General features: G+C 40.8%; 4 protein-coding genes across 5 annotated transcripts; 3 read left to right on the plus strand and 1 right to left on the minus strand.

Moving 5' to 3' along the window:
* The first annotated feature begins 390 nt into the window (after nt 1-390).
* Nucleotides 391-2,221, plus strand: LOC108618750 (uncharacterized). The gene is made up of 2 exons (XM_089474906.1): nt 391-826; nt 897-2,221. The coding sequence occupies exons 1-2, from the start codon at nt 763-765 to the stop codon at nt 1,763-1,765; spliced, it is 933 nt and encodes a 310-aa protein (XP_089331032.1). The 5' UTR covers nt 391-762; the 3' UTR covers nt 1,766-2,221.
* Nucleotides 2,222-3,678: 1,457 nt separating this feature from the next.
* LOC108618758 (uncharacterized) lies at nt 3,679-8,135 on the plus strand. The gene is made up of 4 exons (XM_018014881.2): nt 3,679-4,068; nt 4,137-4,259; nt 5,182-5,313; nt 7,949-8,135. The coding sequence occupies exons 1-4, from the start codon at nt 3,874-3,876 to the stop codon at nt 8,030-8,032; spliced, it is 534 nt and encodes a 177-aa protein (XP_017870370.1). The 5' UTR covers nt 3,679-3,873; the 3' UTR covers nt 8,033-8,135.
* LOC108618756 (uncharacterized) lies at nt 6,011-7,486 on the plus strand. The gene is made up of 2 exons (XM_018014879.2): nt 6,011-6,400; nt 6,987-7,486. Exons 1-2 carry the CDS (start codon nt 6,137-6,139, stop codon nt 7,437-7,439), a joined length of 717 nt encoding a protein of 238 aa, XP_017870368.1. The 5' UTR covers nt 6,011-6,136; the 3' UTR covers nt 7,440-7,486.
* Tsp5D (Tetraspanin 5D) lies at nt 8,084-17,536 on the minus strand. 2 transcript variants are annotated; one of them, XM_018014874.2, is made up of 5 exons: nt 17,090-17,536; nt 11,370-11,446; nt 10,338-10,529; nt 10,078-10,272; nt 8,084-9,104 (listed from the first exon to the last, which is right to left on the minus strand). In XM_018014874.2, exons 2-5 carry the CDS (start codon nt 11,430-11,432, stop codon nt 8,697-8,699), a joined length of 858 nt encoding a protein of 285 aa, XP_017870363.1. In that variant the 5' UTR covers nt 11,433-11,446; nt 17,090-17,536; the 3' UTR covers nt 8,084-8,696. The 2 variants fall into 2 exon arrangements, with proteins under 2 accessions (XP_017870363.1, XP_089331174.1); XM_089475048.1 differs by lacking the exon at nt 11,370-11,446.
* Between the last annotated feature and the right edge of the window lie 1,360 nt (nt 17,537-18,896).

An 18,896-nucleotide genomic window follows, 5' to 3' on the forward strand; every position in this document is an offset into this window, starting at 1 on the left:
TGTCATATACCTTTTTTTAGCCGAGCTGATTTTGTTTTGGTTTTTATCTACTCGATTGGGCACTTAAATTAATTGCGATGTGCGCGGACGATTTGAATTTGGCGCCAACAGAAAATGTAAAGACTATTGCATACTTTTAGGCGACAATTGAAATTACATTTAACAGTGCAAAGATAACAGTCAGCTGTTGTTCGCTCTCGTTCAGAATGTGACGTCACACTAACATAGACATGCGCCGCCAGCTGAATTAGCTCGCTTAAGATTAACTACAATTGCAATCATAATAATTTATATATTTATTTATGCACATATGCTTGACATACTTGCATTTGATTCATATATGTATATACAACTCATGTGACGTCACGCTCTGGGCGTACGTCGCGTGCTATCTCTTGCAAAGCTGTTCGCAAAGTAACGGTAGTTGGCCAAAACAAAACTCAATTTCTGTTGAGAACGGCCAGCAGTGAGTGTGAACGAGACAACCATACTTACTGTCTGCCTGTCGCCCTAGGTGTAAGCGAGATGTTTGCCGCATATTGAAGTTGCTCGACTTTGAAGTTATTTTCTCAACGTCCGTGAGAATCATTTTTTTTTTTTTTTTTTCAAATTCAAATCCTAGTTTTAACGAAGTTGCCTACGATTCCAGTGTCAAATATTTTCATTGTTCATTGCCAACAAATTAAGGAGACTGAAACACACGTGGAAATTAAAAAAAAAAAAGTCAATAAAAAATTTAAAAATTACAACAAAAAGTTTCTAATGGATATTTTTATCAAAATGCCTGATGTGCCCTCGCGTGATGAAGTGCAGAATCTAAGCCTGGGTGAGCTTGCTTGTGTCACATATTTCCATTCGTAATAGCGCCTTCCTGACTTATGCCCGTGTGTTTATAGATGAGTACTTTCGTATGTATGTGCAAAATAAGCCGGTCATGAGAAAGCGGAGTACTTATCCGTATCCGGGTCCGTGTCCCGGTCCGTATGGCCCGGGTTCGTATTCGGGTCGGTATCCGAGTCAGGCGCAACAGCGCCGTCGCTACGAGCGCTCGCACTACTTCGCGCCGGAATATCAGCGCCAGCAGCAGGAGCAGCAGCAAAAACTGCTAAAGCAGCAGAAAAATCCACAGCAGCAGCACCAACAGCCTCAGCCGGCTGACCAGACTAAGAAGCCGCGGGAGAGCATGTTTATGGACCTAGACGTCCTCAACAATCTGCGCCAGGAGATGGAGCTGCTACGAAAGCAATGCGTCAGCGAGTATCGTCAGTTGGAGCACCGTTTGGGCGTGCAGCGCGCGGAAGGTATCCAGGAGATGCGGCGGCTCCTGGAGCGCCATCATTATGCGCGCCACACGTTGCAGATGCGCATCCACGATGCGGAGCGCATTTATCGACAGCGCGACATCTATGATCAGAGCATGATGCAGCTGCGCGATCAGCAGCAAAAACTGCAGCAGGAGCAGCAGAAGAAGGCAGCTGAGAGTTTGGAAATCAACAACAACGACGTCCCCGGCACGCCGGAGCACGAACTGCTGAAGCCACCGCGACTTAAGTCGCCAGAGCTGCCGCATTGGTATATATCGACCACTCATGCCAAGGAAGACCCGAAGGGAGCCAAGGATAGTAAATTCAAGCTCGACGATGTTGACTTTGGCGGCACTGGCATCTCCACCAAGGAGGTCATAGCCGAGATCCAGGAGGAAATGGAGGACGACATCAACAGCGATATGCTCTATATACCCACCAACTTTTCACTGCACGAATAATCGTATACACTAACTGTATCAACACTATCACGTGGCAAAAAAAAAATTTTTTTTTGAAAAAAAAAAAACAAGTCGAAGAATGAACATATTATATTACTATAAATATTGAGCACTCTACACTCAATATAAATGCCTAAGATCTGAAGGAATATACGAATATTTGTATACACTATAAAAGGAAAAGGCAAGACATGAGTAAATATTGAAGAGCACATAAAATATGAATGATAATACAATAATAATAATAATAATAATAATTTAAAAAAAAAAAAAAAAAAAAAAAAAAAAAAAAAAAAAAAAACAGTCACAAATCCATAATACACTACATATAAAACAGATTTTTAACATATACGAATAATTGTGTACACTATAATAGCATACTCCGCTAATATAAACAAAATCCACATAATTTTTATATTAAATGCTTGTAAAATAAACGAATATTTTAATAAAAATATAATAATAATAATAATGATAATAATAATAATAATAATATAATATAATTATTAATAAAATCTTAAAAATAAATACGAATACTCTTTAAATATAGGTATATGGAAACATTATCTCTATAAGGAAAACAAGCAGCCAAGAAATATATTTACTGGACAAATTCATTAATGGCAAATGACTTGCGCTGCAACCACTTGAGCCACCGTCCGTTTTAGTCGCGCTGCTTGCAACATGTTGCATAACACAAACGGGCCAGACGACAACAACAGCAGCAACAGCAATAATTTAACGATGGACCAAGTCTTGTTCAAACAAGCGCAACTGATGTTTACGATTGAACGAATCCACAATTCATATCGATAATAATATCAATTACTATTACTATTACTATTACTATTACTATTACTATTACTATTACTATTACTATTACTATTACTATTACTATTACTATTACTATTACTATTACTATTACTATTACTATTACTATTACTATTACTATTACTATTACTATTACTATTACTATTACTATTACTATTACTATTACTATTACTATTACTATTACTATTACTATTACTATTACTATTACTATTACTATTACTATTACTATTACTATTACTATTACTATTACTATTACTATTACTATTACTATTACTATTACTATTACTATTACTATTACTATTACTATTACTATTACTATTACTATTACTATTACTATTACTACTATTACTATTACTATACTACTATTACTATTACTATTACTATTATTACTATTACTATTACTATTACTATTACTATTACTATTACTATTACTATACTATTACTATTACTATTACTATTACTATTACTATTACTATTACTATTACTATGACTATTACTATTACTATTACTATTACTATTACTATTACTATTACTATTACTATTACTATTACTATTACTATTACTATTACTATTACTATTACTATTACTATTACTATTACTATTACTATTACTATTACTATTACTATTACTATTACTATTACTATTACTATTACTATTATTATTACTATTACTATTGCTATTACTATTGCACTTTCTGTCTCTGTTTTGTTTATTGTTTTAACTAAATTTCAGTTTCAGTTTCCGCTGTTTAATTAAACTCTCTGTCCGTCCGTCGGCTCATTCGTCCGTCCGTTTTATGATATTTTTTTATTTTTAATGAGGTGTCACCTTTTCCCTTTGAAGTGCAGATGACCGCCAGCCAAGCGGTTGTCGAAACGTCGAGCTGCACGTCTACCAACCAAATACATATATGTATGTAAGTATATATATCCACATACATACATATGTATATATATATATGTATCATCGAGTGGAGCAGCGCCAGCGAGTGTGTTTGCCAATGTCCAAGCGTTCAGGCTAAAGCAAATCATGAAATGAAGAAAAACATGAATACGATGCAAAGAAAAAAGAAATCAAATCGTTGCGCAGACGCTTCAAGTCAGTTGATAGTTGGAGCTGGTCACGCTCGGACCGTACGCAAAAGCAGCTCTGCCTACTCTGTTTACACTGCCAACTCCGCCTACTACGCCCACTGCGCCCTGGCCTGCGATTCCGGATTTTATTTTCGCGCTTTTACTTTCATTTCGTAAGCGCCGCGTTTCATAATCTCTCACGCAATGCTCAAGATTTCGCTGCTGTTGCTGCTGGCCGTGCAGCTGGCGCTGAGCCTGCCCCTGGCGCCTGCCACCCCGGACGGTGCCACGCCCATCGATGCACAAGTCTCGGCCGCAGATTTCGGTGCACTCGATGCGTTTGCAGAAGATGCGGCCGACAGTTCAGAGAGCTCGGCCGCCAGCGAGGCGGGCTTCAAGGTGCGTATAGCCAAGGTATTCTATACAGTGAACACACGCTAAGTGAACTCACGAACAACAATCAACAGATCTCGCTGCTGCCCGAGCCTGCCAAGACAGCGGAGTCTGTGAATCTGGAGCGCGAGGCTCTGCCCTCCAAGGTGCTCAGCGCCTACGACAATACACAGCAGAAGCTGACTGATCTCACGCATGTAAGTGACTGATCACGGATTACTGATCACCAGTGATCACTGATCGCAGATCACTGCTGACCACTTTTGCTACTGTTGATCAGAGCTGCTAATGGCTGGTGATCACTGCTGATCACTAACCACTGAGGATCACTGCTGTTCATATATCCCTAATCACTGTTGATCACTTTTGATCACTGATCACTGCGCACTGCATATCATTGCCTATCATTGAAAACTGAGAATCAGTGCTGATTACATATTACATTCCTTACGACTTTCACTGATTACTGATCACTGCTGAAACACACATCCTTGACCTCTGCTGATCACTTTTGATCACTACCTATTACTGACCATTGCTAATCACTTACCACTGCGGATTACTTCTGATCACTAATTACTGATCATATATCCCTGACCACTGCTGATCACTAACCACTGAGGATCACTGCTGTTCATATATCCCTAATCACTGTTGATCACTTTTGATCACTGATCACTGCACACTGCATATCATTGCTTATCACTGACCACTGAGAATCAGTGCTGATTACATACATATTCCTGACCACTTGTGTTCACTGATTACTGATCACTGCTGATCCCACATCCTTGCCCTCTGCTGATCACGTTTGATCACTGCCTATCACTGACCATTGCTAATTACTTACCACTGAGGATTACTTCTGATCACTAATTACTGATCATTTATTCCTGACCACTGCTAATCACTGCTTATCACTGGCCACTGAGGATCACTGCTGATCACTGATTACTGATCACTGCTGATCACAGATCCCTGATTACTGCTAATCACCGCTTATCACTGACCACTGAGGATCACTGCTGATCACTGCTAATCACTGCTAATCACTGCTGATCACATTTAATCACTTATCACTGATCACTACTGTTCACTGATCACTTTTATTAATTGCAGCCTGTGCCCATTTTGGACAGCATCAACGAGCATGAGAAGTATGGCAACAATGGTGACAAGTTCGACAACATATCGCGCTCAATTGTCAATGGCTATGAGGCCTTCTCCAATTTTCTCAACAGTTTCATACAGGTGAGTTTGCCCTTACCTCTCTCTCCCTCTCTCACTCAACCACCGCATCTGTAGCTCTTTTCGTGTGTGAATTGTCTGCGCTTGCGTTACTTGATTCACACGTTGCATTGCACAAGAGCTGCCGCGCCCCAAGCCCCGCTCGTCTCTCTCTCTCTCTCTCTCTCTATCTGTTGCCTTCCCCGCTTCTGGTTTTGTTTAAGGTTCCGCCCGAAGGCCGAACCTAAACAAATAGTCACAGCTATAAATTATTTAATAGCTCTATAAAAAAGCTCAGCATATTTATGGCTCATGATATGTTCAATCATACATGCAAATATTGTTATCTATGTTTTGTATATGATTTGAGTTCCATAAATGGAAAAGCTTCAACATTGACCTTACATAGGGCTTGCACTTTCCTGAACTAGGCCTAAGCGGCTTAGGCAAAGCCTTAAGATGAACTAGGACACGTAATTAGATCATTTTGCTTATATATATATTGTATGTTTGCATTGTAAACTTTCCTACAGAATTTTTCAAGCAATGTTGCCTTTTGCTCCACAGTATTTTGTACAGAATTTATCTATCAATGTCGGCTTTGCTCCACACAACTTTCTGTCGAATTTTCCAATCAATGTCGTCTTTGCTCCACTACCTTTTTTACACAATTTTCTCAATCAAAGGAGGCCTTGACTCGACCGACTTGATTTGGTCGCCAGCATCAGAGCTCAGTCCTCACTCATAAGTTATTTCTACAGCTGAACACATTATTTCAAAAAAAAAAGTATAAAATTTTATTTTTCCGACAAAAAAAATATAAGTAGTTGAAATTAAATAATCGAAAATGTATTCTGGAAAAAAGAAACGTTATTCAAGAAGCGAGGCAGGAAATTCGCCTCTAGCCGTCAATAATCCACATTCAAAATGGAATCGTAATGTGCCCAAACAAGTGCAGTTTGAGGATAGTGACAACGATTTTGAGATGGACGACTATCAGGCCCTAGGCACCGCTAGGCACTATAAAGTATTGGATATATTGAACAAGACAAATCGCTTGGGCTATCCGTCAGAGGATGGCGAAATAATTAGTGATATTAGCGATTCGGAAGTAAGCGAATATATACATTGGTTCAGCCCGTTCACAATCTGAGAAAAAAGAACTTATTTGCTGTCCGCCCCAGCTGGAACTGTCTGTCCGTCCAAGATGCTCTGTGTAGATGCCCGTGGGCTCATTGATACATGAATCCATGGATCCGTTAATTCATAGATCCGTCCGATGGTCTGACCCATTGATAAGTATGGGCCAATGGATCGATGGATTGATGGATCAATCGATCCAACGAACCATCGGACTCATAGGCTAACGTATCTATGAATTAATGGCCCATAGACTTATTTATCAATGGGTCGGTGCATTATTCATGGGATCCATTTGTCCGTTTATTCATTCATCTATTGATCCGTTGGTCCATTGTTCCATTAGTGCGGCTATACGCCGATACGATCGGTCCGTTTATCCACTGATACGTGAATCCCTTGGTTCATTGAGATCTAGATCTTTCTCTGCTAACGATTCGTGTACTGCCAATTGGCTTAGACCTGTAAAGCTCTTGCTATGAAGTGTGAACGAGTATTGTATAGTCGGTTACGCCCGACTCTCTTTGAGATCGCAACTAACTCCTCGACTTGTGCAGTCTTTAGAACATATCAATCCACCGTTGAAAGTGATGCCGCGGATTCGTATGCACAGTCAAAAGGAAAGTCATCGCACTAAGCCCAGTGGCACTCGCCAAATTGCCCGGAAGATAGTGCAATGCCTAGTCGAATATCCTCCAATAAAGCCCAAGGCCAAGATATTGCGCCGCGTGCCACTCAAGTGTGAGAAACACTTTAAGAAATTGAACAAGCTCATTGCTCGTGGATGTAAACCACCCAAGGTGCTACTGAATCCAGCACCGGTTTTTACTTATATGAACGACCATATCGTCGAGCTCTTTGGCATACTTTCTTTACTATTTATAACAGCATTATTGCTTCTAAGCTATATGTACTGCAAGCCTCGCAAGCTCTCGTTCTTTGATCGTCTGTTGCGCTTGATTATTTATTATATTTATAATAATTCTTGTTATGATCGTAGTTACTTCTAGGCCTATCTGTAAAATTTTGATGGTCTAAATATATGCATGCAAAATTATCGATCATTTGTAATCGATAAAAAAATCTCTTGTTTTTTCCTTGAATATATGTGTACTTATGATGGTATCTCCTTGCTCGATCTTCTATCTCAGAGTTTCTTAGTATTTATTCGTTCCCGGTTCATCTAATCTAATGATTTCTTCTTAAATGTAAGTGCTCCGACTAGGTCTAGTCTTACGTCTCTAGCGCAGCAGTTTTCCTTTGCTGCCGCCTCTTTTTGCCCCAGTCGCTTCTCTTCCTTGAACTCCTCACCAAGGTAGAGCTCGCCTATCAGCCCTCTTCTTCCACAGTCTAAAGCCCTCTCACTCTGACGTTATCAGATTCAGACTTAACTATCTACAATCCACTGCAGCAAATATCAATATCAATATTAAGGAACGATTGATGTGAATATACTGATAGATGTATTGAATAATATATACAATAGATTTTTTTCTTACTTTTATCGTCTGCATTACAGAAACCCAAGGAACTGGCGCGCACCGTTTCGAAGGGAATTACCGCTCAATTGGATATTATCGGAGGCAAGCTAGTGGGTCTCTAGGGAAGAAGAAGAAGGAGTATTGAGTGTTACAACCTCAAAAAAGAAAACATCTTTATATTTTATATATTTCTTTATTATTAATAATTTTTTTATAACTTTTATTTAAATAAATAGTTTAATTTATTTTATAGCTTAAATAGAACGTTTGTTATTGATTCTGTTTAGGAATGTGCTTGACATATATACGCATATGATAATAAATATATATCGATATATATCTGTATATTGTATCTATATTCCATATATAAACCTTCGGGCAGTTGTCGTTCCAATAGATCTATATATAGGGAGAGCTATATAAACTAGATGAGCACATCACAATATGGATATACCAGAAAGCTAGTTGGATACAGTGAATAGAGCTGAGGCACGCACCGTCGCTTACAGTGAATACTGAATAAGAGAGAAATACTAATTAGACGAACGGCGAACTCAGCTGGGGTTTCGGATGATGCATCACTAATAATTATTATAATAAGGCATACGGAAACTAATATTTAAATTAATTTTTGGCACATTTCGCAAAAGAACTTGAAGAAGACGAAGAAGAAGGAGAAAAAGAAGTTGATATCTATATGCATCTATATAGAAATAATCATTATGCATTATATAGCCTTGATCGAGGCGCCGCTTTAGAAATTCTCGCCGCTAGCTACAATCGAGTTCAATCCTCCCAGCTGCTGGTGCGCGTCTGCGGATCGATTGAGGGGGAGTACGACTTGTAGGTGTCCGATGCCCGCTTGTGCTTCACGGTGCAGAACAGCAGCATCGAGGTGATCAGCCCGAACAGCTGCACGAAGGCGATGCCCAGCCCGATGGCGCCCACCACGTTCAGCTGGCCGTTGAACCAGTTCTGCAGCGAGTGGGCGCAGCCCTTGTCCCACCACAGCGACGGATTCTCCGACCGTCCGCAGTCCACACGCATCGCGCCCAGCCCGTCGCCGGAGCCCTCCGTCAGCAGTTGGCGCTGATCGTACAGCTGCCGGCAGCAGGAGTCGGGCACCCAGCGCTTGCCGCTCCATGACTGAATGTCGTACCAATCCTCAAATGACGAGACGCCGCAGCATTCAAACTGTAAGAGAGAGAGAAAGAGAGAGAGAGAGAGAGTGAAACAGTTGCCTTTATCGACATACTCTATTCGCAAATGTGGTGGCTTCCTAGCAAAAGAGTCAGCTCTTCGCGACTCCAAAACTGTATATCCCAGTGGCTCTACAACTGTTATGACTACTGTAAACCACTAGTTAAGCACTGTTTAGCTTCGTAGTTCCACAGCCAAAAGCTGTAATGCCCTCGTTCCGTAATGACTTTCTATCCGTATACCATTTTGCTCCACATATTTTTCGTGTCAAAGTTTTCTACAGAATTTTTTAGTCAATGTAGGCCTTTGCTCCACTCAAAAAGGAATACGTACGTGAAATTTGATAATCGTAAAAATGTATACCGAGAGCACCAGATGGTTTCTAATTGTAAGATTAGCCGCGGCTCTAAAATAATATTATTATCGCCATTAAGTGATTTTCAAACGGTGGCCTGCCGTCCGGGATCCTTTCGTATCAGCCAGAGCTAAGAACCTTACAATTCGTTGAGAGAGTCTGATGGTTTTCAAGCTCTACAATTCAGGTCTTAGCTTATTAATTGCTTATTAATTAGCTTATTGTTAATTTATCGTTAACATATTCATGCTATGAACCCATTGAAAATGGGCAATCAGGGTATAATGGTATTCTTGATCAGGGCGACGAGTCGAGTCGATTTAGCCCTGTCCGTCTGTCCCTATGTTTGAACGCGTCGATCCCAGAATATATAGGAGCTTGATATATATATATATTTTTTTCCCAAATATTTGCCATAAGCTAACGCTGTTGCTATTGTAGAATCCCTTCTCATATAGTAGGTAACAGATGGAGTAGCCATTCTCCACTTAGCCCCACTCCCACATAGCGAATAGAGTATAGAAATATATATGTATGTTATATATACAGTAAGAGAGAGAGAGAGAGAGAGAGAGAGAGAGAGAGAGAGGGAGAGAGAGAGAAATAACTCACCGACTGTTGAACGCTGTCCCATATGGCGGCCACAGATGGCGCCACCAGGGAGCCCCGATCGCTGGCATTATAGTGACGCTCGATGCCGAAGCGCAGCTCGTTGGCCAGGGTGCGTCCGAGGCCGCCGCGGAAGAGGAACGCAATGGAGCCGACGAGGAACTCGCTCATGAACAGCATCACAATCAGCATGAAGTACTGCAGTGGACAGCCGATTAGATTACAGTACGCCCTCGATATGGCTGTCGCCCCTTTGCACTTACCAGCACGAGCAGGCAGCGCGACTGCACCCAGGCGCCGCAGCAGCCGAAGAAGCTGACCACAAAGCCGATGCCACCGATGCACATGAAGATCGTGTCCGCACTGAGGCCCGCATGCTGCGGCAGCAGCGTTGCGTAGCCCTCGTAGCTGAGGCGCAGCCACAGTCCAGCGCCGAGAAAGGCGCAACTGCAGAGCTGTAAGCAAATTAAGATAAAACATATCGATAATTATCGCTAGCAAGCGTGCGATGTAAGGCATAGAAGAGTAGATGAGTGATGGTAGGGAGAGCGATAACCTGATTATCGGCATACGATTGCAAAGGATGTCAAAAACGGGCACAATTTATCGATAATAGCCGATTTCAAGTGAGGGATATGGGAGAAGTAAATGAGAGATGATGAATGGCGGGGTGGACAGGGAGTTAGGCAGAGGGAAAAGATAGCTATTGGTAAACGAATGCGAAAGATAGTAATAAGAGATATAATTTATCGATGATAATCGATAGCGAGTAACGTATGGAAAGGCGTCGAAAAGGGAGAGAGGGGCATACGATAACAATATATGCCAATTATCGATAATAATCGATAGCAAGTGTGGGATGAAAGGCATTAGAAAGAAGAAGATGTGAGACGATGATTGATGGAAGAGCTAGGGAAGGAGGCCGATAAACTTATAATCGATAAATGGTTCCATTGAAAATGCAGCAACAGCTGCTGTAACAGCCTGTTGCCTAACAAAAGAGAGAGAGAGAGAGGTAGAGGGAGAGAGAGAGGTAGAGAGGATGGCAGTGAGACAGAGATAGCGCTAGAGAGTTTGTGAGACAATGGAACAACTTTGACGTTTCCGCTGCAGACGCTGCAGAGGCTGAGAACTTTTAGCCGGCGTCGCATCGATTTGGTGTATTGTTGTCCATTGTTGTTGCAGATGTTGTTGTTGTTGTTGTTGTTGCAGCAACAACAGCATATCCGGCCCTGGCCGCGTTGTCAGCTGGTTATACGAAAAAAAGAAATATATTTAAAGCTAAAAAAACTCACCCACAAAATGATGTTGAGCCAGCAAAAGGTGCGACGGATGCATGTGTAGCCGGCGTTGCCCATCTTCCAGCGAGCAGCTAAAGAGAGAGAGAGAGAGAGAGAGAGAGAGGGAGGGAGAGGGTTAAAGAGAGTATGCAAAAGGGAGATAGAGAAACAGAGAGAGAGAGAGAGAGTATGCATAAATCAGGCGCAGACTTGAACGCGCGTTGCGCTGCATTCATTAGATACATTTGTATCTATTAAATGCGCGCTTTTTTCGGATATCACTGGGAACAAATGTATGTGTGTGTGTGTGTGTGTGTGCTGTATAAATAAATTCTAATTCATAAATTTCAACAAATTATTTCTGTTTGTCTCATTTTTCCATTGTATTTCCTTTGCAGCGATGTAACTGGATAAATGCCAGCGGGAGCTATATGAATATATATTATATAAAATATTTATATATATATATGCATGTATGTATGTATATATAAATATATATGTATATGCATGTCTGTATATATTAAGCAATTGGCTAGCCGCAAAAATTGCAGCTGTTGCATATAGATACACACACACACACACACATACATATGTAAAGCTTAATAAATTGACGACTTACAACAACAACAACAACCACTGCGATTATTATGAAATTCTACAGCTCAAATTACAGAAAAACAACAGCAGCTACGGGGGGCATTACTTGGATCAGAGGGAATACGAAATAAACCCATTTGCTTACTCGTTTTCTCCAGCTGCGTCTAGTTTTTCATTTTTTCTTTCTTTCTTATTTGCCTTAAATAGTAAGCGTAGGTCAGTCGAATCACAGTTGACCCCAAATTCCAATTGAATTGTTTAGCTTACATTAGATTTACAATAGAGCCAGAGAGAGAGAGAGATAGAGAGAGAGAGAGAGAGAGAGAGATAGAGATAGAGAGTGAGGGGAAGATAGAGAGAGACTTACTCTGACCTAAGCTTGACTAGCAACATAAAACTAATTATAGCTAGACAAATGAATTGCTCGGGACTAGGCACTGCCCAGTTAAGCAGACGAAAGGCGGGAGCTAATCGACTATAAGATAAGATAGACTTAATAGAGACCAACATTTTCCAGATTTTTCGGGAAATGGGCAAATTTTGAGGGTTAGAAGAGCGAAAAAGATAAAGACGTAGAAAGAGACGAGAATATATACAGACAATTCTAGATATAGAAACCAAATAGGGAAAATCTATGGACTATATATGAATATAAGAAACGATCTAGATACGATAGTCGAAGATGAAGAATTAAAAGGTACATATGGGAAATACCTATATAGAAGTCCGATAAATAAATAAATTTGAGCAGATATCTTATAAGAGATATAAGTAGAGATTTGTGGAACTCATAGCTGTTCCAGTTTTAGCTATAGGTAGTTTTACCTACTCTAATCCTTAAAAAGCATTTCTATGAGAGGTTTCGCTATACGAGCTAGAGGGGTTATGAATTGTTTATAAATATATCTGTATAGAGTTAAATAAGTCCCTATATAAATATAAATATAAATCAATATAGATTTGGTATATTATAGATATAGCTATAGATAGATCAACAGATAGCCAGGCAACTTTGGTTACAGTTCATGTACATGCATAAAAATGTATATAAAAAGATATTTTAAAGTGGTATAGCCCAAAGATGCATTCCTAAATTGGCTAAACTTTCAAGTACTTAACTGAAGTCTTAGGATAGACAATATGAAAAGTTACTCAGGCCGAGAATTCTCCGTCTCGATAACAGCTCGACATGATTCCTTGAGATATCATTGCGGCACGAATGTTTTGCCATGCTGCTAATTGAGTTAGAGGCAGAGACAGAAGCAGAAGTGGAGGCAGGGGTAGAGGCCGGGGTAGAGTCAGAGGTAGAGGTAGAGGCAGAGACAGAAGCAGAAGCGGGGGTAAAGGCAGAGGTAGAGGCAAAGATAGTGGCAGAGGCAGAAGCAGAGGGAGAAACAGAAACAGAAGCCGAGGTAGAGGCTGAGGTAGAGGCATAGGCAGAGACAGAAGCAGAAGCGGGTGTAAAGAGGTAGAGGCAGAGATAGAGGCACAGGCAGTGGCAGAATCAGAAGTGAGGTAGAGGCTGAGGTAGAGGCCGAGGTAGAGGCTGAGGTAGAATATATCATGGAAGTGGACAGGCAAGGGCACAGCTGCAATCAGTTTTCATTAGAGCAAAAACAAGTGGAGCATTCGCGGCAAAGGGGTGGTCGGCTGGAGGGGGCGTGGCGGTAGCGAGGGCGAAGGCGAAGGCGAGGGCTAGTCAAACGAAAATCGCGAGCACGCGCCAAGGAAGCAGCAACAAGTGTCAAGCAAACGTGTTGCATGCAACAACTAGAGCAACAGCAGCAACCGTCTAACCCAGCCGACTGCTCACAATAATAATGATGATAATAATGATGATGATGATGACGATGATGACGATGATGATGATGTTGCCTCAATGAAATAGTTGCAAATAATGCGCAACATGGCTTGGGGGCCACAGTTGAGCTGTGCGACAAGTGCGAACAATTGCTGTGCGCAACAACAACAGTGACAACAACAGCAGCCGCAGCAACAACAACAACAGCAGCAACAACAACAACAACTGTCGCTCGCTTATTTTTCAATTTAACTCAATAACGCGACGGACTTAATGCCATTTGGCGCTGGAAATTTGCGATTTACTTATGCCCACTGCCACGCCCACAGTCACAGCACTGCCCACTTCAACTAGCAACTATCTAGCTACGTGTGTGTGTGTGTGTCTGTGTTTGTGTTGGTGTGCGGATGTGCGAGAGTGATTTATGTGCACACATCAAAAATTGCCCAAATGCCGCTGCCATAGTTCAGAGATCTCAGAGTTGCCAAAGCTGTCAAAGGGTTAGAGCAGAGAGGGGGAGGGGGGGGGGGGGGGGTTGTCGAGTGCTGGACAAGCCAAGGGGTGAGAGTGTGAAGGCAACGAGGGAAAGTAGCTGTTGTTGTTGCTGCTGCTGTTGCTGGTGTTGCTGTTGCTGCTGTTTCTGTTGCTGCTGTTGTTGCTGTTGCTGGCGTGTCCTGTGTTGCTATGTGGAAAGAGATGCTATATATTGAGTTTATATTGCTCTTGCTGTTTGCTGTGTCCTGTATTGCTGTGGTGCAAGATAGCTGTTGCTGCTGTTGTTGCTGCTGTTCAGTATAATAGTGGGACACGCTAAGGAGAGAGAGGGTGAGAAAGAGAGAGAGAGAGAGATGGGCAAAGGAGTTTGAGTAGAATGACAGTTAGTGCAAAGCAACTAGTGTTGCTGTTGCTGTTGCTGTTGCTGTTGCTGTTGCTGCTTTTAGAGGTGTTGTTGCTGTTGCTGTTGCTGATGCTACTCTACCCTGAATTACTATGTGTAGAGGGAGACACTGAAATGAGCTCTTGCCATTGCTATTGCTGTTACTAGTGTTGCTGTTGTTGCTGCTGTTGTTGTTGCTCTTGCTGCTGCTGTTGATGTTAGTCTGTTTGTCTGTTGCTGCTAGCATGTCCTGTATTGCAGTGAGGAAAAGGAAGTTTCGCTGCTGTTGTTAGCTGTTGCTACTGCTGCTGGTATATCCTGCATTGCTGTGCACAGCATGAAAAAAATGAGCTCTAGCTGTTGCTGTGGTTGCTGCTGTGGGGAAGATGGCCATGGTACAGAGAGTGTATATAGAAAGGGGGAAAGGGAGAGAGAGCTAGATAGAAGTAGAGTGAACGAGACAGAGAAAATATCAAAGAAGTTTGAGCGGAATGACAGTTAATACAAGAGAGGTGATGTTGCTGTTGCTGTTGCTGTTGCTATCGCTGTTGCTGTTGCTGTTGGCACTGTATTGATGTGTGTATACGCAAAGAGCTGAAATTAGCTCTAACTGTTGCCGTTGCTGCTGTTGTTGCTGTTGCTGCTGTTGTTGCTGCTGTTGCTGCTATTGATATTGCTACGATTGTTGTTGCGATTTATGCCAAATATTGCTACTGCTGTTGGACAAACACAGAGGAAGCGCAAACAGTGAGCAGAGTGACAGTTAACCGGAAGTTGATGCTGTTGCTGCTGCTGCTGCTGCTGCTCCATGCTATTGCCTATGTTGCTGCTGTCAATGCTGTTGCTGTCATTTGTATTCCTCTATCAGACGGAATGTTTGAGCGAAAGGACAGCGCATTCGCTCAGCCTGAGGCAACTGCTCTCGTTGCTGCTGTTGTTGTTGTTGCTGTGTGTTGTTGGCAATTGCTGATAAGCGAAAATTGGATTGCGCCGGAAGTTGAGTAAAATGACAGCACATTAATGCATTATGAGACGAGCAATGTCTATGATATTGCTGTCAGACGAAAGGATAGAGCAGCAGCAATATATTGATTCTATAGCAACTGTTGCTGCTGCTGCTCCTGCTATTGTTGCTCCTGCTAGTGTCTTTATTGATAAATGAAGTTCGTAAAAGGATAACAAAGCGCATGTTGCTGGCAGCAGTAAATGTTGCTGTTGTGCCTGCTGCTGCTGCTGCTCAGCATGTTGTTGCTGTTGCCCATATTGGAAAGTAGTCAAAAGTGAACTTTGAGAGCTAACTAAGAGCAATGGCAGCAGATGTTGCTGTTGCTGTTGTTGTTGCTACTATAATAACTATTGCTATTGATGTTGCTGCTGCTGCTGCTCCTGCTGCTGTTGCTGTTGCTGCTTAAGCTGTTGAAGTTGCTGCTGCTCTTCCTGTTAGTATTGTCGCTGCAGCAGCACATATTGCTGCTGTTATAGAAAGTTGAGGCAAACGTACAACATTATTTTCAATTGCTGTTGCTGCTGTGCTGACTAAAGCAACAGCTGCTGTTGCTGCTGCTGTTGTTGCTGCTGCTCTTGATGCTATTGTGTCTGTTGTTGTGCAACAGGCAAACTATCTAAGCTGCTCTAAGACGAAATCTTTTGCTGCTGTTGCTGCTATCAAAGCTGCTGCTGTTGCTGTTGCTGTTGTTGCTGCTGCTGCTGCTGCTCATTTTCATGGCCAGCAATTGTCGTTTTGGCTCGCTAGACCGCATTTCGCAGACATTTTCACTGGCGCTTGACCAGCCGCCAAAGTTGTTGCTGCTCTGGTTGTTGTTGTCAATGTTGTTGCTGCTGTTGTTGTTGTTGTAAAAAGTGTCGCGCTTTACAGCAAAAAAAAATAATAAGAAGAAAAAAGTTTTCTCTTTTTTTGCGCCGTCTCTTGGCTCTGCTCAAAGCGGGCCAATCTATGGCCATCTATCCGGCTTGAAGTTGGTTTATTTTCTTTGTTGTTGTTGCTGTTGTTATTTTTAAGAGCTTCACTTTGACGACATCCCCCGTTCAGCCTCTACCCCCACCCGCCAGCCAGGCCTGCCTGCCGCCCCCTTCGGCTTTTGTACATTTCTTTTCAGTTGCAAATTACTTCAAGTTGTTGGGAATCTGGTTTTGTGTGGCGGCAACTGTTGCTGCTATTGCTATTGCTGTTGCTGTTGCTGCTGTCAATAAACTGTGCAAGCAGCTATTTTGTTGTTGTTATGGTTGCTTCTGCTGTTGTTGTTGTTGTTGTTGTGTCTCTAGAGCTCGCATAATAAATAAATAAATATTTACAATAAATAAACTTGAAACGCGGGCGCAACAAGTGAGCTGCATAAATATCAGCAGCACATGCTTAACTAAAGCTACATGTACATGATTTCATACACACATGCATACAGATATATGTATATATAGTCTATATATATTGGCAGCACATACTTTTTGTTTTTATAACGCTTCGATGTTCGTTCGCAACACAAAAATAATAACAAATGTCACAGCAAAAAAAATTTCAAAAAAACAAAAAAAAAACACTCAACAAAAAAACTATAAAATATCAAAACACTTTTACATATATTTTGTACGCTTTTGTGAATTTTTTAAATATTTTTTAAAAATTAGTTTACTTCAATTCTCTTTTTTCTTTTTTTGCTTGTTTTACAACACTAATAATTCGTTAGGCAAATGCAGCAGAGCAAAAAAAAAAAAAATATTTGAATTTAATTTACATTTATTATTTGTTTAATTTCTTGTTATATTTTTGATTTAGTTAAATTTATTTATATTTATTGTCCGCTGCCTCGACGCGTGCTGCTGCTGCTGCTGCTGCTGTTCGTTCTATGCGCTCGCAGCGACTGTTCAAAATCGACTGAAAATTGTAAACTGAAAATTCTTCGCCGTCGACGTTAAAAATAGTCACAAAACACGCACGAGAGACGGCGAAATGTTGCTGCAGCTGCTGCCACAATGGAGCATGTTGCAAGCTCTCGCTCGCTCTCCCTCTCTCTCTCCCTCTGTCAGTCTCTCTTTCTCTCGCTCTCTCTCTCTCTCTCTGGCGTACGCCCGTTGCATACTTATGAATGGGATTTATGTTTAGGTTTTCAGTGTCACGTTTTGATCCACATTTCAGAGACAAATCGAGCAGAGAAACGGCCCATAAAACCGAATTCTACCAAAAAATACAAAAAAGTGCCTATCCGATATATTAAATGCTATAAACAGCCATAAATCGCTATAAAATCGCGCATACGCCTCGTTGGACGAACAAATAAATTAGCCTAAAACAAGAAAATGGAAATTCAAATGGAAATGGAAATGGAAATGAGATTGTGAATGGGACGCAGCAGCAGCGGCTAGACAAGTGCTGTAATATAATTTAAGAGATTTGTTTAATAAACAAATGCCAACTGCGTGGCAGGGTGTATACGACTAGAAGATGCCCTGTCTGACAATAAACAGATGCCGGCCGCATATTCTAATCCAGTTATAGTTTTTCATTTATTTTGACCAGAGCACCATAATTTTCTTGTGTGTACGACTAGCAGATACCCTGGAAAATCATATTTATTTCTTATAACGCTTATTGTGACCTTTAGATGAGCGTCTATTGAAAGTTTATTAAAACTAGATCTCATACAGCCATTAAAAATAAGCGTATACGACTAGAAGATACTCTGTAAGCCACATAACATATATGCATACCCTTTTGATGAGGTTCTTTTGAATTTATATTAAATTTATGCTTAATATGTATTCTTGTTTTAATTTTTGAGTTTATTCAATTAATAATATTACATTTAAAAGTTTATAGGAAATATATGACTTATAGATACTCTGTAAAAATAAAGAATCAAGCAGTTGATGAATGTAATACTTACATGTGTAGACTATGTGTGATCTAATATGTTGCCTTATAAGAGGCATCATGATGAGTATACGACTAGAACATACCCTGTAAATCAACAATTGGTGTATATGAAATATGTAAAGTTATATATATACATATATGAATATATATATTTTATTTTATTTTATTATTATTATTTTATTTTATTTTATTTTTTTTTTTTTCAAGTGAGTATACGACTAAGAGTTACCTTTTCAAACAACAAAAGGCGTAGCTAAGGACTTTATGTCAATCTATTCTAAGTCTGAAGTAATTTCACACTGAATATAGAGCAAAGTATACCTCTTATGTGGCGTAAATATTAATCCATCTTTTGTTCAAATTGAGCGCGTTAGTATC

This window comes from Drosophila arizonae, chromosome X (genome assembly GCF_054131065.1).
Source record: "Drosophila arizonae isolate 15081-1271.41 chromosome X, UAZ_ARI_1.0, whole genome shotgun sequence".
Classification (NCBI taxonomy): Eukaryota; Metazoa; Arthropoda; class Insecta; order Diptera; family Drosophilidae; genus Drosophila; species Drosophila arizonae.